Source organism: Apus apus, chromosome 3 (assembly GCF_020740795.1).
Source record: "Apus apus isolate bApuApu2 chromosome 3, bApuApu2.pri.cur, whole genome shotgun sequence".
In the NCBI taxonomy this organism is placed as follows: domain Eukaryota; kingdom Metazoa; phylum Chordata; class Aves; order Apodiformes; family Apodidae; genus Apus; species Apus apus.
In genome coordinates this window covers 118,022,661-118,044,977 of record NC_067284.1, presented here as the reverse complement: position 1 = coordinate 118,044,977, position 22,317 = coordinate 118,022,661, and the positions used below count along the sequence as shown (strand labels likewise).

Sequence of the window (22,317 nt, the reverse complement as noted above, 5' to 3'; positions counted from 1 at the left end):
CAAGAAGACTGCTCCATACATTGCAGTATCAAAAGAAATATCCACATAGCTGCAACTCCAAGTCTGACAGATCAATCAAACGCAAAGAAGTCCTACCCAGCCAGCCAGTCAGAAACACCATCCACTGAGACCCATGGGGCTCTTTGCCACAGGTTTATAATCAAGATACAATCACATTCTCAATACAAAGTGAAAAAAAATCTTCTCACCTCCTGCAGATCCTTGGCAAAACCCACAGCAACTTCATGGGAAGCTGAGCTGAGCTCAGAGCACGCAGTGATGTAGCACTGAGGCCAGGATGTTCTGTGCTGTCTTTGCTGCTCTCTTTGGACCCAATTCAGCCAGAATTGGACCAATGAACTCACTTGGGATGAAGTTTTAATTCCCAACAACTGGCCTTTAAGCAATTCTTGCCCTGCCTGAAACCAACCTGAAACCTAAGAATTCTCTTTCAGCCTCACAACCCCCCTGCTTGGTTCACAGCATGGCGCCGTGAACAGTTACGGCAGCACCTCTGAGGCAGCAGAATGAAGGGAACAAGCAACCAGGCAGGAAACTCTTCAACCTGTCATTTAGCTAGAATGTTTCCACATACATTAAGGTAAGTATTTTGCCAAACTTACACCTTTCTCATGTGTCCTTTTATCAGTAGCAGAAATTGAAATGGTTTTGTTTGCTTTGTCCAACTGGAATTTCCACACAAATGTTACAAGTAATTTATATCAGGGTTAAAAAATTAATTTCGCTGTGAATCAGAAAGGAATGTAGATGTAAGTGCTATTTGTGGCACATTAAACAGTGCATTAGTTGAAGTTAACTTAAGTGTGTGAACACCATAGGCTTTCTTGTTTTAAAGCAAATCATCAGCTTTAGTTTTTCTGCCTTTCATGCCTGAAAAAAACAGTTCCTGCTACAACCAACTATCCTCTGTTTAAATTATTAAAGCAACAGAAGCCAAGGAGAATCCTAAACAATTGCCCCTGATAAAATGGGTTCAGCCCATCTATGTCAATGGCTGAGGGCTCTTGTGGTACTCCTGGGATTATGATCAACCAGGTATAGGCACCATGGGTGACACTATCAATGTTTAACTTGACATTCTAAGTAGATGGAAGAAAGCTCTGTATCTCAGCTTGATGTTCTAGGCCCCTCTCTATCACTCTTCCTCCTGAAACAAAACTTCCCCATTTTCCCTGAGCTCACAGTGGCTTTCTGATATCTGATGTTGCAGATTTGTCTGTCCTGCCCTCCTTTTCTACCCAACCTAAGTAACTGCTTTATAAATAAAATGGACCTGAAGTGAGGTTTATTTAATAAGCGTTCAGCAGACTCACTTCCAGAGCTTTCTGAAATCTGGTGGCTCTTAGGCAGGATCTGAGTCCTGCAGCCCAGCCATGACCACAGTGTCTGTAACAGGCAAGGGAAAAAGTAAATTCATCCCAGCTCTTACCTGACCACGGTTGTGAAGACTTAAATCCAGTCCACATGTAAATTCAGTATGATGCTCGACTGTTTCCAGCAAAGGGTTAGGCTTGGAGAAGTCCCAGAATCTATAGAGAAAGGAAAGGAGGGAGGGGGAAAGAGAGAAGAAAAACTCAAACAAACCACAATTAAAGTAATTGAAAGGCCATTTCAAAAATATAATGCAAGATATTGACAAATCTGTTGCTGCCAGGATATTTAAAAAAGCAAACTCATCCACTGAGGAAACATAAATCATATTCCTGCAAAGCCATCTGCTGATTTGCATAAATAAAACCCCACTGGGCTAAACTGTCTTTGTCTCCTGTTGCAGAAACTGAGATCAAAGTTGGCACCAAAGAGCAGCCGATGGGACATATTAAACCAGAAGAAAATGTAGGCTACAATACTCTTGTTCCATGTCTTGATGGCTAGGGAATCTTATCCTTGAAAGACATTAGCACAATTGTATGGTTTTACTCAGTTTTTTGGTATTGTTCACTATGGGGTGAACAACATTTACTGACATTTATTTACTGAAAATCACACTTTCTTTTAGAGGCATTGGTCATTTTCATACTCAAATATGAGACTGTGTTCCTGTAAAACAGAGTGTAATATTATAATTTAATAATAAATGTTGCACTACAAAGATCAGCTGCATTACACAGTTAATTCCTCTAATTCCTGTGTTAAAAAGCAACTTCCCTTTCCAGCCTTGGTTGATAAAAATGCTTAGAAAACAAGATTTCTGAAGTCCCAGATACTGCCCCATTAGATGCAATGTCCATCAATGCAGTTAACAGCAAGAATGAGAGGTGAAAGAGAGGATGGGATGAATGTATAGGTACCAGAAAACTTAGGATTCAGGAATAGTCAGAAACAGAACTGTCAGATAATAACACCCAGAGAAGACACCATATGATGGCACAAAAGAAAGATTTGGTGGGGTTTTGGTGGTGTGTATACTGTCTAGAGAAGTCCAGTCTGCAAAGCAGATCAGGTTTTGTGGGCTGGCAGCTGCAATCAGATTTGATGCAGCTGGAATTTTCTCACAGTGGGCAAATTGTTTGCTTTTCTTCTGTACCAAACACAAGTGTGTCTCTGCCTCACTCCTGTTGGGGAAAGTGACAATACTTAATAAGAACAGCTCATTATCAGACCAACTACACTGACAGCACTCTATGTTCAAACCAATTCAGGCAAAAAAGCAAACACTGGAGTCAGTGGGATCAGTTTGTTTAAGGTGTAGATGTTATTTCCTTCATAAGCGAGCAGAGTGGGATCAGCACAATGGCCATGCCATAGCAACAACCCTCTTAACTTTTGCCTAGTACCTGAGATCTAAGATAAACAACTTATTTTGCAGGAGAAAGGAGCAAAAGACCATCTCAGCATTTTCATCCTCCCACATTTGTTCATAAGAATGTAAGGACACGAATCTTGTTGTTTCTAAGTAATAACAGTAGCCTTCCTTACACAAAGCTCTCTTGAAAAACAGATGCTCATCACTGAAACTAAGATTAAAGGAGACAACTTCAGATCTACACAAACAGAAACTTAGAAAATACTTTCTGATCAATTTTAAAAACAGGACAAATGGTGGTTTTTGTATGGAGTCATGTTTGCTAGAAGTCAGAAGCAGTACAGAGTTGAAGAGTAATGCAACTCAGTTCAAGTTCCACAGACAACATGTTTGGGACCTTTGGGGTCTTTTTAATATAAAAATAATTACCAGTGAAAGTCCAAAAACATGTCATGTCTCAGGACTGAGAATCACTGTTAACAAGTTAATGATGGCTCTCACACCTCTGCTGTCCCAAGTCCATTATCTATAGCCCAGCTTCCAGAACTAGTATGGTGACAACGTTTTGCTCAGAGAAAACTTCCATTGCACTGTGAAAACTTAAGTGCAATGCAGATTTTCTAAGATAGTGAGAGCAAAAAGGGAGCAAACACCCACCTTTCCACCTTGAAGAAAAAAAGAAGCAAAAAAAATAATAATCTAACATGGATAATTAACTGAAGTGAAACCCAGTTTCTTTTCTGAGCAGCATTATTCCAGAAGTTCTCAAGATTTCTTTGTGATCCAACTTACTGGACTTGTGTACGGTGTGGGAGAGCTGGGGACTGCAGTTTACCTTGAAGTGTTTTGCAGAGACAATATCCAGAACAGTAGAACTTTCAACAAAAATCACCTTTTTGCCTCAGAGGCAAGCTTTGCTGAATACATTTCAAGATCTGACCTGATATCAGCCTAATGAAGTTCTATAATTTATCAGATCTTCTGTTTAGATTTTGGTGAGCACTGTCTGTGCCTAATGCAGTAGGATTTTTTTCTTCATACTGAAGAGAGTCCAAAAATATAGAAGTGATTCCAGTAAGAGATGACACTGATGTTCCTTCAAACTGAATTTTGATAGAGATAAGATTTAAGAACATGCATGCAGGCTTAAGTAAGTTCTGGAAATGTTACAGTACTTTGTGCATTTCCTGGCATTTTAATGATTTGTTTTTGTTAAAACTGCTCTTTAATTGCCCTACATTTTTCCTGAACTCTTCCAAAAAGCAAGGACATGGTATAAAAAAAATTGTCTCAATGAGGCATTTACTAGATAGGGGTTAAATCCAAATCATTATACCCAAGCACAGAGAAGCCTAAATTCAAACCTACACCCTCTTCTTCTTAGCCCCAAGTGTGAAGTTGGCACATGCACTAGTTTTCTTTTCAGCAGCTTGACTTGTGCACACTTGCAACCACTGCACTGCACACAAAGGACGAAGCTGAGCTTTGGTAACCTCACTTTCAACCTACTACTTTTTGCTTTTAGATAACCAGTTGTGATTATGTGCCAAACTAGCTGTTCTACCTGAAACAAACACAAGCCTTGCCTCCTACGCTAGGGTTTGGTAAACCTATCTAATCCTATCTAAATGTTTGGTTAACATTTAAAAGGACAGAGCTGAAACAGTAAGCTATACTGTATCCTGTTTTCTACTAGGTGTTAATGCTTACAGACAATTCTGATCTTCAAACAGAAATGTTATAGAAGATAAAAGAACAATATGAGAACTAAGCTGCTATTAAAATAGCACTTCTATCAGTGAAACTGTTTTTAAAGGACTGACATATCATTGTTCTATGAATTACTATCAAACATGGGTAAAAGTCACAGGCCTTGAGTACATTCAGCAAGATCAGAAATTAATACCATGTACTGGAATCCTTATTTCTCTTCCATCTTTTCTATATTTATCAAGTATTTTCATTCTTTTTGTTCACTCATACCAAACTCAGCAACTGATAGTTTTAGAAAACTGCTAAAAATCTGTATTTCATCCCTTCAACCCTGTACTCTGTCCCTCATAACAAGTACTTGGTTGGACAGAAAAAATAGTGGCTAGAGTGGCATTTTGTGAAAAGCTCCCCAAGCTCTGCATTTACAGACACTCTGGTATATGAGCTAGTAGGAGCTCTTCTCATCTTCACTGGCAGTTCCACACATGGAAACATCAGAGCTGAAATTGCACTGGATTTTGGTACAGCTCGGAACACATTAATGCTGAACCCAAGTACAGCTGGTCTCAACAATGAGAAGAACATGACAACACAATCGAGTCACCTCAACACATCAGCATGCTGATTATTAGTCTTACTGCTCAGATAAGGCCACTGGAAGAAACCAATTGCCACTTCCTATTTTAGACCCAGAAGCCTTTAGAGAAACAATATGCTGCAAACCAGCTGGCACTGCATCAGTAAAGGATATTAAGATCCCACAAATAACCTTCCACAGATCACTGCCCAGTGTTCTGTGAGAAGTGCCATTTTTAACATAAATAAAATTAAGCAGTTTATGTAAGATGGAATGCTGGTACATATACACATATGGACATCCCAGCACTTACACTGCCAGGCTCCTGGCACCAGGCACATGACAGCAGATCTTGCTGGCATGGCACTGCTACCCCTTATTACAGTAAGCAAAAGAATAACAATTACCATGAACTCAAGTTCAATCAAAATGTAGATCAAAGAATGAGATTTAAATATTCAGGGATGTACCTCACAGTGTATTGACTTACAACACTGTGTATCTTAACAAAGTCCTAATATGAAGTCAAACTCTTTAGTACTCTGAATCAGCTTTAAATCAGCTGTAATATCAAATCCTCAGAGTATCAGATATATGGGGCAGCCAGGGAAACTTGCAGAAGTATTGTCTAAATAACTTCAACACCCAAACTGTGGAACAATCCTAAAGCTTCCTCAGATATCGGTAGGACAAAAACATTTTTCATAAAACACTAAAATAAAAAATATGTCACAGAAACATACGAAGTCACCCACCTACATTCATTTCAGAGGTTATTACCTTCTTATCAGACATTATCACAGCCAGATGCAACTATGTTCAGCAGAATTATGTGAAAAGGATTACAGAAAGCATCCCTCAGAGCAGAAATCATTCAGAAGGGTGGTGAGCTAGCCTTTACATGAAAAACCCATCCATTTTCTACATAGCTTATGGAGAGAGCAGCACCAACTGCACTTCAGGATGTCCACTTTAGAACTGCTTCCTATTGCAGGTCACATTAAAATAGATTATCTTTCCAATTTTATCCAATTAAAAAAATACTGTACCTCACAGTAAAATCATAGGAGCAAGAGGCCAGTAAAGTTGCATGGAATGGTGAAAACTGCAAGAAAACAAAACAATATTAAAGTAAAACCACTGTGAACATATGCAGACTTACTGTAAGTAAAAACTTACTAAAGTTTAAGTATTTAAACTGTTTTGGCAGGTACCACATCATGCTGCAACAAAACAGACTACAACAACAAATTTCACTGCCACGTTTCTAACTAGAAGGAATGCTCTATGGGATCCTGGTTTGGTTTGATTTCATTGCAGCAGTGCCAAACAACCATGCTGTAAAGTTAGTAAGTCTTAAGACAGTCAAATAAACAGTCATTGAATTCAGCTTTTGGCTGACAAGCTGAGCATCATCTCATTATATAAAGTGAGTTTCAGAAAAGCTATGTGACAAGTTTATTATCTTCAGAGAGAAAATTTGTGCCACACTGCAAAGGTGGTTAAGATATATTACTGTCACCAATTCCATGTCCTAAAATTGTGAATTTATTTACAGAAATTGGAAAATTTGAGGTATGTTGAAAAACTGAAGGCAGTGTAATGTCACTTCATAGTTCCCCTTCTCCTGCAGGGTATTTTATGGGGGACACTCTTCTAGGGAGCACTGCAGACAGGTCTAAGAACTGCAGCAATAAGGAGGTAGGTAGGTGAAAATTGTTCACCTGGGCTCCAGCTTTTTCACAATCCTCAGTTTCCAACTATTTTAAGGTCTGTATTTCTCACCAGGAAATACAGAAGTCATTGACATAACTTCAGTTTGAAATGCAGGCCCCTTACATCACAGTTCATAGGCAAGATTCTTCCTGTAGAACATGCAATATTATTCACAGTCAAAGTGAGGCCTGGGCTATTGTCCCAGTTGCCCAAGTTGCCAAGGGAGCAGTCTATGCTCTCGCATGCTGAACTCTACTAACAGAATTCTCTGCACTAGAGCAGAATCAAGGTATGTTCATGCTTGAACTTTAACCTCCCCAGATTTCCTACCATTTTTCTGGGGGTAAAAAACCCAAACAACAGAAAAACAAAACAAAACCCCCACCTAGTTTCAGATGAAGCAAAAACATCTTGTCAAAGCTGCAAAGCTTTACATTAACCTCATGTATCTGACAGACTTACTTAAGTCTATCAAAATACTTAGCTGAGTTCTATGTATATAAGCTGACAGAATTTGTATGTCTTTCTGTTACAAAGAGAGAATACTTCGTAAGTCTCTTCCACTTAATTGTAAGATAATACAATTTTAGAAGAGACCAACACATCACCCAGCCTGACTTTCACAGATCATTCACCCAAATACCTTCTTAGGTAAACCCAAAAGCCGTAACTACTTTTCAGTATGAGACTGAAGCCAGCTAACAGTATGAAACAGCCAAATGCTCCAATGTAAAAATCTCCTGAAAAGGGCACCAGACAACCTCAGTGTGCTGGTAATAGCCTGTACTGCAGTGAAAGGCCACAAGAATGCTGCACAAAACCTGACCGTGCTGGTTGGAATACCTTGCCAGCCCAGACCTGACAGTCAACACAACCCTGAACAAGTGAACAGAATACAAAAGACAGACAACTGGGGAATGTGGCTTCATGGTTGGTTTAAGGTAATTTAAAAGTGCATGGCTGTCAAGGCTCATGGCCTTCCCTTCCACTTCAGGCTGTGGTCTCCTGCCCCCCTCTGTTGTGTCAGGACCTGCAATTGTGCGGTTGAGTGACAAATGGAGACTCTCTCATATCTTAAGTCCACAGGGACTATGACTGTCTCTCAAGCTCTCAACCCCACTCCATGCTCCTCATGGAAATACACTGAAGATGTCATTTACCTTGAAATCCCAGCAACCTGCTGAACATTGAAATGTTTTACAGTGATAAATGGAAGGTTCCCAAGAACAGTCACTGCAGCATTTAAAATTTTCAACACCTGCTGTTCTTTTCACTAGATGCTAGATAATACAAAATATTACTGCTTTACAGACCAAAAGGATTGAGGACAGGCCAGAGGAGAAGGACTTGGGGGTAGTGGTGGACCAGAAGTTTAACATGGGCCATCAATGTGCACTTGCAGCCCAGAAAGCCAAACGTGTCCTGGGCTGTATCAAAAGCAGCACAGGCAGCCAGTTGAGAGAGAGGTGATTCTCCCTCTCTGCTCTGCTCTGGTGAGACCCACCTGGAGCACTGTGTCCAGTTCTGGAGTCCCCAACGTAAGAAGGACACAGAGCTCCTTGAGTGTGTCCAGAGGAGGCCATGAAGATGATCAGAGGGCTGGAGCACCTCCCCTATGAAGACAGGCTGAGGAAGCTGGGTTGTTCAGCCTGGAGAAGAGGAGGCTCCAGGGAGACCTTAGAGCAACTTTCCAATATCTGAAGGGGCTCCAGGAAAGCTGGGGCAGGGGTTTTTACACAGGTGTGCAGTGAGAGGGGTAATGGTTTGGAGCTTAAAAAGGGAAGATTCAGGTTGGACATCAGGAAAAAGTTATTTTCTCTGAGGGTGATGATGCTGGCCCAGGTTGCCCAGGGAAGCTGTGGCTGCCCCATCCCTGGCAGTGTTGAAGGGCAGGTTGGATGGGGCTTGGAGCAACCTGGGCTGGTGGGAGGTGTCCCTGCCCGTGCAGGGGGGTTGGATCTAGATGGTCTTTAAGGTTCCTTCCAACCCAAACCATTCTATGACTCTGTGATTCAATTTGTGTAACAAGGCAGTGGTGGTCAATGGAGAATAAAATCAAACTTACTTTAACTCTTCTGAGAGCATAAGTGTGACCAAGCAGGACGAACACGGGCTGCCGGATGTTCCGCAGATCCCAGCCCTTCAAGCTACAGTCAACAGCACCAGTGACCAGCAAGTTCTGGTGATTGGATAAAACACAGATATCAACAGAACTTAATTATTAAATTGCACTGATCTGTATGCTGGCTACAAGTCAGATAATTTGAACAATACAGATGAATAAATTATACATGAGGTCTCCAGTGTGTGAATTAAAAGAGAACAGAGGAACAAAAACCGCTCCATCTGTTGGGAAAAGGCTCTCCTGAAGATGTAGTAGCAAATGAGTCTATGGCTTCCTCACGAGGGGAAGAGATGGGGCAGGTCCTGACCTCTTCACTCCTGTGACCAAGGACAGGACTGGGGGAAGTGGCAGGAAGCTGAATTGGGAAGGTTTAGGTTGGATATCAGGAAAAGATTTTTCACCCAGAGGGTGGTTGAGCACTGGAACCAGCTCCCCAGGGCAGTGGTCACAGCACCAAGCCTGCCTGAGCTCAAGGAGCAATTGGATGCTGCTCTCAGGGGCGATTTTTGGGGGTGCCCTACACAGGGACAGGAGTTGGACTCAATGATCCTGGTGGGTCCCTTCCAACTCAGCATGTTCTGATTCTATGAGAGCAACAAAGCAATTAGACATGTTTTCATAAAGAGAAGATGCATTAATGTTGTAGTAAAACCCCAGGCTACTTAATGAGAGTGATTCAATTAGGAAAGCAGTGGGATGACAGGTTTATACCTCATCATATTTGCACCAGTCACAGCTCAAGATCTCAGCCTGGTGGGCCGGTATCACAAGTTTGACTCCTGGGGCTTTGACGTCCCAAACTCTTAAAGTCTGGTCACCTGAAACAAAGAGAAATTGATTCAACATTGTTGAATTAGTTATGGGATACAGTTAATCCACTAGTAATTTTTAGACTAGTTTCTTGGCTGTATGAAAGGTAAACCATTACATGAGGACACTCAGGCCAAATAAAGCAAGCACATTACAGATGTGGAGGTCAGACTGGTGCACAAAAGGAATCAGAACTTACTATTGCTCTTGGATTTGGAAAAAAGCAAGGCGAAACCAACTTCATTTTATTATTAACACTTTTGTCCACCTTAACTTAAGAGCTGTGAATCATCCGAGCTTTGCCTCCAGCCAGAAATTGTTTTCTACCCCTAAAGATCTCCATCATTTGCATAAAACCTTAGAAATTCAGACGCTAATGGCTTACAAAGACATGGAAAAACTGCATCAGATGACAAGACAACCATACTTTTCAATTTTTTTAATCATTATTCTCTCATTAATCTCGAATATTTAGCTTCGTATGAGAAAAAATTCATTCTCCAGATAATTTGTTTAGAGAGATAAAATTAATTAGAATTCATTATTATGCCTGTGTTCGTTCGAGAGACAAATGAAATAATAAGAAACTGTACAGAAATACACATGATTTCTATAGAAAACATGTATCAATACTAACTAAATTAAAAACCACTGGTTTACCTTGCTACTTTAGAAATTACTATTGTTTCTTTACCAGAAATACTTCTGGAAATCCTCAAATTGGCTATTATTAATAATTATGATTTTTCTGCTGTATAGATACAAGCATTTTCATGGTTTCAGTGCCTGGTTGGTCACTGGGCTCAAAATACACAGCTGGGCACACAAAACCATAGTCCTTCATGGAATCATGGAATTGTCACAGCTGGAGGGGACCTCTAGAGATCATCTAGTCCAACTCCCATGCTAAAGCAAGATCCCCATGAGCACATCACTCAGGGCTGCATCCAGGGGGGGCCTCGACTGGAGAAGGAGACTCCACCACCTCCCTGGTGGAGTCCTGTCCCAGGGCCTTGTCACCCTCAACGTAAAGTTTTTTTTATCATATTTCAGTGGCACTTCCCATGTTCCAACTTGTGCCCCTCGTCCTGTCACTGGGAACTACTGAGCAGAATGTGGCTCCACCCTCTTCGCACCCATCCTTCAGATACTTAAAGGCATCGATAAGTTCTCCCCTCAGCTTTCTCCTCTCCAGGCTGAACAGTCCCAGCTCTCTCAGCCTTTCCTCATCAGGGAGATGCTCCAATCCCCAAACCATCTTTGTTGACCTCCCTGGACTCTCTCCAGCAGTTCCCTGTCTCTGTTGAACTGGGGAGCCCAGAGCCAGACACAGTTCTCCAGATGTGGCCTCATGCACCCCAGGATCCCATTGGCCTTCTTGGCAACAAGGGCACATTCCTGGCTCATGGGTAATTTACTGTCTACCAGGACTCCCAGATCCTTCTCCTCAGAACTGCTTTCCAGCAGGTCCACCCCTAACCTATACTGGTGCATATTCGTCCTCCCCAGGTGCAGGACCTGACACTTGCTCTTATTGAACCTCATGAGGTTCTTCTCTGCCCAGCTCTCCAGCCTGTCTAGGTCACACTGGATGGCAGCACAGCCCTCTGGAGTGTCCCTACCCCTCCTAGTCTTGCATCATCAGCAAACTTGCTGAGGTCACACACTGTCTCCTCGTCCAGGTTGTTGCTGAACATATTGAACAAGACTGGACTGAGTATTGACGCCTGGGGACACCACTGGTTACAGGCCTCCAGCTGGACCTTGCTCCATTGCTCACAGCCCTCCGAGTTTTGTCACAGCCAGCTCTCCATCCACCTAATCCACCTCTTTTCAAGAAACCAGCCACAGTTCCAACAAAACTGTCCTCCAAGCCACAGTAATAATATTCATGTTACACAAACTACTGGGTCCTGTAGACTTTGCAAAAAGAGTTAAAACATTTTGCAAGTCCATGACAAAAACAAAGCTAGAGAGCTCATGACAGGAGACGGACCTTATGACTGTGGTACTGCACGGATCAGGGAAAGCTTTGCTCTGGTGGCTGGGTGACTGTCTCCTCCTCAGATGCCACAATTGTGAGGGGCACTGAGCTCTTGGCGGGAACAAGATGATTTCTCACAGGTTTCACTGCCCTCGCCTACTTTCAGACTGCCAAAAGCAAGCCTGCTCAGGAGGAGCACAGCACTGCGGACACCCTGCAGGAGCTGGAGCCCCAGGCATCGCTGCCCTGCTTGTGAAAACAGGGCAACATATGGGGGGAGGAACCACAAGCAGCAGGGTGTTGGCAAAAAAAGGGCAGCACAACCATCCACCCACCATCAGTCCTGCTAATCTGTCTGTTCGCCTGCGCAGGACGGATTCCAGCTCCAGTCTTTCGGAGATTTATAATGGACTTCTTAAAAAGCTTTCATTTTAATTGCATCAGATAATATGGATTTGGAGGGGAAACGTATTTCATGACAGAGAGGACCATTTCTCCTGAGCAAATAAATATATAAACCCAGGTGGACCAGAATGAACTGCTACAGAGGTGGGCCACAGTTAGCATTGTAAGGGCCAAAAACATTTGAAAAGTGAGTTACTCAGCCAATAACAATTTTGATACTAAACAGACAATTGCCCCAATTATTCCTTTATTTAACAGAAAATGCTGATGCACAAGAAAAAGAGTTATTTTATTTCTTTGAAAATGCTAGGCTTAGCTGTTATTAATTCTGGCTGGCACCATTTGTAAAATGTTTTTAATGGGGTAACAACATGCAAGTGAACCTTTCTGTGAATAGAACAGACTGAATTAAAGCCAAAGGCAAATCCAAATTTTCCATTTAAGCTGTAAGTGGAAGAATCAGATTAATTTAAAAAAGTGCTGATAAACAGTGTAATGCTGACACACTACACATTTTAACAAACTTTTTTTAAAACCTCAAACATCTTTCCATGAACTTACTACATAGATTTTTTTTTTTTTTTTACATTTAATTTCAAGAAAAATTGCTGTTACAAAATTTGGAATTTCCACATTTCTGTGAATCCTTCAAATCTGCATTACAAAGGATTAATTTCTTCCATATGGTAAAGCAGCTGTAGGATAATAATAATAGAAAGCACAAGGAAAGCACACCTAGTATAATCATATTCACTCACAGCCACTTCCAGTTGGCATCCCGAAGTAAGCAATCACAAAAGGGGCCAGCATATCCCCCAGAAAATATTTCTATTTTTGTAAGAAGCAATTTCTCTATGGCAACAGATTTTTGCTGGTCTGCTAAGATAATCATGATTCCAGATTTGTTTGTATATTGTACTGGCTTTCTTTCATTTTAATGAATATTTGTGAAATCTTGGATGGACTAACAGAACTACACAATAGACACTCATCTATTCAACACTTCTGAAAGAGATGCTAATCTACAAGAACATCATCCCTGTGCAAGGGATAAAGACTGCTAATGGGAATGACAATGTATGACAGTGAAAAGAGAGCTTAATTTAAGATTCAAATTTCTTGTCAGTTTTATGCTAGCTTTTAACTCACAGATGTATTTTACCCAAATCTATCAACCATCATCTCCTAGATCCTGTGACAACAACTGGCTAAGCAATCACTGCCAGACAGTGCAGAGGTGCACCATTAACTATAAAAAAATAGCTAGGTATTTGAGAGAGTAATAAAAACCCAAGGAACCTTAAATGCTCTCTGAAGGCAAAAAGGAATCTAACCACGACAGACAGAATGTTTTCCAAGAACTGAAGTACTGTTAAAGTTTTACTTAACAAAAAATAAATTAAAAAAAACTCATTTATTTTTTAAGTTCTAAAGCAAGAAATCTGATCTCCTTACACTGTTCCTTCATCAAGAGAAAAGGCCCCAAACAAATAATATATTTTTAATTTACTTAGGAAAAGAATTTAGCATAAAAGACACAAGTATTGGCATATATGGTGTAACATCAAAAAAAAGCTTCATTAAATAAGTATTCCTGCAGTGCTGTTGAATGATTACAAGTTAACATTACTTGCTTGCTTTAGCGTTTTGCAACACTAAACCAGATTAAGTTGTTTAGTCTGACTTAACTAGAAAACAGAAAACATGCAGGAGATTAAAGCACAGAACCCAAATCTCATGACCCAAAAACAATCTCTTTAGCATGTTAAAATGGTTATGCTGCCCATTTCCATCAGAGATAGTATAAGGGAACCTTAAACAGGAATAATAAAGCACAAGAGATTCCACACAGAGAGACAGAAATAAGTGACACAAATAGCAGATTTATTGAAATCACCCAGCAGGACTCTACTAAATGCACATCTATTTCCATGTAGCACAACCTGGATATCAAGGAAACATAATTAGCAGTGGAAACATACTTTCCAGCTGGTAATTTTTCAGTCTAATACAAAATGCTGTAAAGCTAAAAACTAGAAGAGCTTTAAGTTACTTCAGAAAAGATAACAGAGACTTTTTCTGAAAAGAGTAATTTGCTAAAAGATAATAATAATATTTTTTTTTTTTAAATTGAAAACTTATTTCCGTGTTTTCCAAGATGATTAAACATAAATCTTGGGACAAAAATTTTACTATTTCAAAATTGACCTAACTTATGACTTACTATTACACCATTCTTCAGCAAATGGCAATACTGGCTAGATGCCCAACTCTAACCCAAATGACCCAAAACATACACATTCACTGTAAAACACTGTTGCATTTTTCTTCTCAACACTTAACCATTATTTGACAATGTAAGATTCTAATATCAAATATTATAACCTGAAAGAGCTTTATATTGCAGCATGTTCTGCACACAGGACTTTACTGCGGTTGCTGTGTCCCACAGTTGAGGGCCACACACATTTCCTGAGCAATATTCCAGCTGGCATGAAGCTTGGATTAATTCTGCACTGTGATGATATGTCTTGAAGCAAAAGACTGCAGGTGGATTACATTGTAGTAGCTTCTAGCATGAACAGCAGTTTAACTAAACTGCAACAAAACACTGTGCTCAGCTTGCTCTCCAGATGCTCCACTGTACAATAAGAAGTTGTACAGTAAATTGGAACACCTAGAAAGGTGTGCCAAGACTACATACCAGGTTGATTTATGAAATTACCACTTGACAACCCCTTAACTACACACATTTATCACTAAGAGACTGGTAGGCAAGAAGACAAACTTTTGAAAAGGCACCTCAATGTGGCAGGCTGGCAATAAAACGGAATACGAGAGATAAAAAATGTTTTTCAATTTTAACCTTAAAGTCTAGGACTGAATGCAAAAGCTTGCAGAAGTGGAGGCTGGATTTTCAAGTCCATTTGTAAACTGTCAAAGCCACAGATCCCCAACACTTTTGTCAACATAATAAAAATTTCTCAGAAATTAACACAACTTGTTGTGGCATGAGAAAATTTTTTGCCTTGGGCTTTCAGTTTAGAAAATAAGTCTTTCAGCAAAGAATACAACTAATTGATCTAAATACTGATGTATACAGACATTATCCTGCAGATTTGATAAACTCTTGTTTTATTTAAGATTTTATAAAAACTATGTATCTGCCCTGATCAGTGCATTTATGCAGTGTAATAATTATTTTAAAAGGAATGCAGCATTAAAACAGAGGTCCCAGGAGCTAAGAGGAAACCCGGCAGTAATTTTAAATCTGGGCTTTGTCAAATAGAATCCATTCATAGTTTCATTTGCCAGCGTCATATCTACATTGAAGAATACTATAGTTATGCAAATAAGGATAAAATGGTACTCATGAATTACTGCCCACTGTTAAATCTAGGGGCAATAAAAATAGTTGATACTATATAGGATGCTTTCTTTATAAACCACAGGACTGAACAAGGCCTATTTCTCTGCACTTGTGGAGAATCCTTTAGCAGAACAAATTTATGTTTGAATACACAATAATGTACATTTGGCACTTTCTTTATGTGCTTCTCACCAATTTACTCTCTAGATTAAATAATAAAAAAAAAAGAGACCTTCTGGACGAATGACACAAAACCTCATTAAACCCTTTTATCCATCAAGATGCTGTTAAATATTTATGTCACTTCTCTAACGACATTTTCCACATCACTGTTTTTTTTCAATGTTGCCAGGGCTCTAGTTTGGTGCTGCACGTACACCTGAACATCTTGCTTATCTTATCAGCTCAGAAATTGCTACCGGCACCAGAACAGCAGTTATTTACATACACACAATTAACACTTTGTTCTGCTACTATTAACTCTCAATTTCAAACAAAAAAGAAAAGATAAGCCATTTACTTGCTGAGAGTACAAATGGTTGTGTGCACATGAAGACAACAGCTTTGCAAAGTACCTCACACCTTCCTGTGCATGTTAAATGGCAGTGTATCAGTTGCTGAAGAAAAGCTAATTTAACTGAACGATCAGACATATTTATCTTCTGTAATTCAATTGCACTTTATTGTCCACTGCAGACAAACTTGTGTTTCCTGTATGTATTCAGATTGGAGGATTAATGAAGCAAAATAACCACATTTAGTATGAAATTATTTTTCAACTGCTTTACTTCTGCTACGAAGACAGGCTGAGAGCTCTGGGAGTGTTCAGGCTGGAGAAGAGAAGGCTCCAGGGAGACCTTAGAGCACCTTCCAGTGCCTGAAGGGGCTCCAGGAAAGCTGGGGAGGGGCTTTTCACCAGAGAGGTAAGTGACAGGACAAGGGGTGATGGTTTTAAACTGAGAGAGGGGGAGATTTAGATTAGACATTAGGAAGAAATTATTTGCTGTGAGGGTGGTGAGAGCCTGGCCCAGGCTGCCCAGGGAAGCTGTGGCTGCCCCATCCCTGGCAGTGTTGAAGGGCAGGTTGGATGGGGCTTGGAGCAGCCTGGGCTGCTGGGAGGTGTCCCTGCCCATGCAAGGGGTTGGAACCTGATGATCTTTAAGGTCCCTTCCAACCCAAACCAGTCTGGGATTCTATGCTGCAGCCTTACGTTTCTCTTTTTTTTTTTCACCTGTATTTTTTTTCTATTCTCATATTACTTTGAGAAAAAAGTCAAACTCCAAAAGCAAAGAATTAACAGTAACAGCTTCAGGCAAAAATTGTCTAGGCACATAACGGTCCTTCTGAGCAGTTATTTCACTGTGGCTTGAGCTGTGCTTGGTTTTCTGTCTTCAGTGTTCACAAACAAATTACCTAAGTGGAAATTAAACGTTTGCTGATATCTATGTGGATTCAAATAAATCCAGAAAAAAGGCAGGAGTGAGGCCTCCAAGAGGTTCCTCCTTCCATCTTTTTAATTTTCTTAAAAATAAAAAATAAACTTTAAAAGTGCACTGCTGTACTTAACTGTTACTATGGTTAACAACGTATCTAACTTCTTTTACTAACACATGGAAAATTGAAGATGCTGCAACATGAACCATCTCACTTCTGGTGTGAAGTGCTAAGACTTTACTATGAGTGAGTACATGGCTGTGAACAGTGTGAGGTGGGATGAGAGAAAGGGGACAAGAGGGGCAAGAGGAAGAACACACCCACACTGTGCAATCCTACAGCAGTGCAGCCTCCTTCAAAAAGGCAATGCTTCTATACACTTTAATGACACTCCTCAAAAAACTAATAGTTTAAAAATAATACAAAAAACCAAAAAACCCCCAACCCCCCCTCCCCCCAAAACAAACAAACAACAGCCAGAAAACAAACCACAACGGAGATGAAAGGAAGAAGTACAGACATTTTCAGTTACTAACTTTCAAGATAAGACAAAGTTGCAAAAGAAGAGCCCACAAAACTTGGGACAACCCTTTCAGCAGGTCTCTCAAAGAGGGGAACAGCTGTAAATTCCACGGGGTACTATCATGGATCGCAGTTCTTCTCCTGCTCCAACTTTGGCTCAACAAAAGATTATCAGTGAAATTAACCTTTCTGTCCCATAATTTCCTGTCATCCTATCAAGTGCGTGGATTGTAACAAGTTTCAAACCAGAAGGCCCAGCCTGCTGAAAAATTCCACCTGACTTTCATGACATATTTTGACTGACAGTAGAATGCCACTAAACACTGAACAGTGCAGTAAACTCTGAGCATTAACTGTCTGATATTTTGACTGACAGTAGAATGCCACTAAACACTGAACAGTGCAGTAAACTCTGAGCATTAACTGTCTGATATGCCATTCTTACAACAAGGAAATGGCATTTACACCCAGAGCTAGAGGGTCATGAGTAATTCCTACTACCCACAGTCCTGCTTACCAAAGAGAAAACTTCCAATATATATTTTCAGTAGTCAAGTAATCTAATCAAACCCCAGGAAAATTCCAATGTGAACTAAAACCAAAAGCAAACAAACTTTTTCCACATCGGCATGTTATGATGCTATTTGATGCTATTTCACTTAGAAGCACACCAGATGTTTTATTTTGGAAATCTTAAACAGAGTCCACCAGCACTTTAAAGCCTTAATTTTCCTTTACCTAATGACTTTACAGCTAGCATTACACTGTAAGATTTTTATTTCACACCTGAGTAGTATTTACAGAAGAAAAATACTGTGTCTTTTGTGTGTGTTGTCTTTCCTGTAAAATACTATGGGGTCACTGACGGGTGAAAACTGACTGCAATTAGGTTCAGGCTCCAGCAGTATGATAGTCCCTTTCAAATGGCAAAATTCACAAAAGAAGAAAGAACAGATCAATTGTGTACCCAATTTAAGTACCACCACATACAGCATCTAACAGCCCTTTTCTTCATCTACAATGTCAGAAATTTTATGAGTTAGACTACCATGGAGGTGATGCTTCTGAGAGGACTTAGAGAGATCACAACATCCTCTAGAACTTGCAAAAAACCCTAAGCACCGTTTTCTCCACTTAGCTTTGATCAGCTCAGCATTCTGTGGTGCACAGCTGCATTTCAGTAGAACTGCTCATCCAGCACACAGGGCTCAGTCCTGTAAGTTTCTGCACATCCTACGAGACAGGAACCTCACCAAGCATTACCTCAATGAATCCTTAGATAAGTTGGAAATACCTGTGCACCAGCACCCAGCTTCCAAGCGCTACTGTGTTAGAACAAATACATGTAACTTGTTTGTCATTCCAGATCAACTCTGTAACTGGAGTCAGAGAGAAACAGCCAGACTGAAATCTTAGGAAAGCACTTTTTCATCAAAGTTCTCATGGAACAGGGAAGACTTACTGTCTCTCTTTAATTTCAGTAACAGGAAAACATATTTATACATGCTTACCCTCTTGATACAAGAGCTAAAAAGCTTCTACTTAAATCAGTACACAAGTCCAACAGACTTGAAATCAAATAAAGTTAAGCCACTGGAGTTAATGCCTTATATTAGTACTAAGGCAGTGTCTTACTGCACCTCTGTTTCCCAGACAAACTCCGTGGCTCACAGCACCCCTGCTCAGCCAGCAGTCAGGCTGCAGGTCTCAGTCCAGAGTTCTTGGTGTGCCTCTGGAGAACACTGCCACCTGACCAGCCCCTTTGCCTCTGGGTGCACCCAACTCAAGTATGACTGTATTGACCAGCAAGATGCCTAGCACCGGCCAAACCAGAACAGTAGAACTGATTATTACCCTTTTCAAAGAACAAGGCAGAGATATCCCCATTAGTACTTTTAACAGTTCAACAGGAACTGACTGTTTCTCACAGAGCTAACAGTCGACTGTCACTTGGGATAACTTGAACAAAATGTAAGCCAGAACACAAAATAAAACATGATTTTAGCACTCAATAACAAGAATGAGGTGAATGGAAGAGAGCTACACAAAGTAACAGAAACAACTGCCACAAGGTCACTGAAGTGACAGCTAGAAAACTGCTGATCCCTGCTTAAATGACCAAGAGGATGATTTAAAGATTGTAACAAAACATACAACTCCAGCAGCTCCTTCCATTTTTAGTTATGACACACAACTACCATCTGCTGGACAAAGTGCTGAACTAACCCAATAACACACAAATGTTTTTTTTTTGCTGTGAGAATTCCTTTACAATCATGTTTACCTGAGGCAGATGCAAAACAACCTGGGATGTGTGGAGACCATATAGTGCTGTAAATGACCCCTTCGTGGCCTTTAAAAGTGCATAATGATTTCCCCACAGCTGGATCCCACTGAATAAAGTAAAAAGAAATCTGTTGAGGTACACATTAAATATGGAAGGAAAGGATTTCATACATGAAAAAGTTTTATACACACAGAAAGGACTAAATTAACTTTTTTTTTTTACCATGTATCATGAAAAGTATTTGCATACTTAAACTGTATCAGCTGAGGGATAAATTAACAGTTAAAACAGAATTTAAGCCTTGGAGTGAAAATAAAGACCAAAAGTGAATCAATGCCGTTTCTTAACACAAAGAACTACTCATGTCCAAAACAAACCACATTTTTCACCTTCAGCAGAAAACCAACATACCAGCTTGGCTGTTTGATCCCATGAACCAGACACCACTAGGTGCTCTCCTCTAGTTTGGCTCCAGTCAACACTATATGCCTAGAAATGATATGACACCACAGTTTAGAAAGAGCATTAAGGATACAAGTTTCAAACTCAACTTAGCCAAAGTTTCACACAGTAGAGCTGGATTTGCAGATTGCATCATAATCAACTAAAAAAAACTACACCAGTCAAGCACAGCAAAGCTGCCAACAATGTTATTTACCTAAATAAAAGTAAACATTTCAGTCTGGCATTAAAGGTACATACAGGCTCAGTAAAGCATCCAAAAAAGTAGAGATGGGCCTAAACACAAAGTTAAAAAATAAAAAAGTTGTAACAATATCCATATAGACCCATGATCACCGTAAGTTTCTATAAATGGTAAAAAAGTCATAATTCAAATCAATTTCTTATCTCTGATCTAATTTTATTCAAATATCTAGCTTCAAATTGCTAGCAATGTAAATACCATCTCACTTCAGGGCTGATTACGGAGTTATCTTTGAGGTTTCAGCTAACAATAAACACTTTATGACATTTAATTCTCATATGAAATACATGCCATAAAATACTCTTGATCTTTATCTTTTTGCAGGTTCTGTGACACTCTTTTACATTCATATCCTTAATCAAATAGAAGAAAATTAAAAACCCAACTTCCCTCATGATTCATCATTCAGCTATTAGAAAATTGCTTTTCTCTGCATGATTGAAATAAGCTCCCTCTTCTTTGGAGGCAACCACTGCAGACAGAAAAACAAAATGCATTATCTGCAGCTTTCCTTTTTTATGTTACTATGTCCTGCTTCCCATACACTGAAAGGTGTTTTGCTCTGGCACCATGCTGTGCTATGTCCCTTCCCGAGAGGCTCAGAATCCAAATGTACAAGACCTTCAGACAGCACTTGACAAAATCAAATAACAAACTGAGAGACAATTATTTTGTTTGTTTTTCCAAACCATGCCTTTACATCTTGGCTTTTGTCCACTAAGTACCAGTACTACAGCTAATTAGAACACCCTCCTTTCCAACAATCTTCTGCTAAAATAACAGAGGAGACACATAACTACCTGCCCATATTATAAGAATGGAAAACAAGTGGCTTCCAGGCTCCTCACAAACATCAGTCTCTCTCCTTCCCCCTGAATCTGTGCAGGGGCCTGTGCTCAACTCCTGAACTGCTGCGGTGTGAAATGCCCCTAGGCAGTATTCCTCTTGCACACAACAGCGTCACAAAGTCAGCTCAGCTCAAGTGTTCGGCTCAATACTTTCTAGAAAGAACCATGTCTCCGAGAAATATGCACCTTTGCCACACAGCTCACCTAGCCCCACCTATTTTGGATGTATAAGATCTACTTTTACTCAGCTCTATCTTTGAAATCCCACCTGGAGCACTGTGTCCAATTCTGGAGCACCCAACAGAAGAAGGACATGGAGCTCCTGGAGAGCATCCAGAGGAGGAAGATGATCAGAGGGCTGGAGCAGTTCTGTTATGAAGACAGGCTGAGAGAGTTGGGGTTGTTCAGCCTGGAGAAGAGGAGGCTCCAAGGAGACCTCATAGCAGCCCTTCCAGTGCCTGAAGGGGCTACAGGAAAGCTGGGGAGGGACTTGGGACAAGGGCTTGTAAAATGGATTAAAACTGGAAGAGAGGAAATTTAGGTTATACATTAGGGGGAAATTCTTTCCTGTGAGAGTGGTGAGACCCTGGCCCAGGGTGCCCAGGGAAGCTGTGGCTGCCCCATCCCTGGCAGTGTTCAAGAGCAGGTTGGATGGGGCTTGGAGCAACTCGGTATGGTGGGAGGTGTCCCTGCCCATGCAGGGGGTTGGATCTAGATGATCTTTAAGATGCCTTCCAACCCAAACCATTCTATGATTCAAAGGCAAAGTGCACATCTGGTTTACAGCTCCCTTGCCAGCTGTCAGCACAGAAATCTGTGTAGCACATGTGGTGACACAGCTCTGTGTCCATGTGGCAGACGTGGTTGGGACTGCCCAACTCTCTACAGCTGCATTGGTACCAAAGGGATCTGGATCTTCAGACAAGAACTCCAAGCAGAATAGACAAGTGGCTCAGAAAATGCAAGAGTTATTTTCCATTTAGTATGTGACAGGTCCAGCTAATGGGAATAGAATGACAAGGAGATGATGTGGAGAAGCAAGTAAAGCTGGCT

At 40.5% G+C, this 22,317-nt stretch overlaps 1 protein-coding gene and 1 long non-coding RNA gene across 2 annotated transcripts in view; both read right to left on the bottom strand.

Moving 5' to 3' along the window:
• The window catches only part of LOC127382568 (uncharacterized), a 175,770-nt gene that overhangs the window by 73,602 nt on the left and 79,851 nt on the right, over positions 1-22,317 (bottom strand). The gene's annotated exons all lie outside the window — the stretch shown is intronic.
• PEX7 (peroxisomal biogenesis factor 7) overlaps positions 1-22,317 on the bottom strand; it is a 37,692-nt gene that overhangs the window by 10,956 nt on the left and 4,419 nt on the right. The window contains exons 4-9 of the mRNA XM_051614366.1: positions 20,122-20,199; positions 19,708-19,816; positions 9,610-9,716; positions 8,839-8,952; positions 6,107-6,162; positions 1,451-1,550 (exon numbers count right to left, since the gene is read on the bottom strand). Coding sequence (XP_051470326.1) covers positions 1,451-1,550; positions 6,107-6,162; positions 8,839-8,952; positions 9,610-9,716; positions 19,708-19,816; positions 20,122-20,199 — 564 coding nt within the window. The remainder of the gene's footprint in view (positions 1-1,450; positions 1,551-6,106; positions 6,163-8,838; positions 8,953-9,609; positions 9,717-19,707; positions 19,817-20,121; positions 20,200-22,317) is intronic.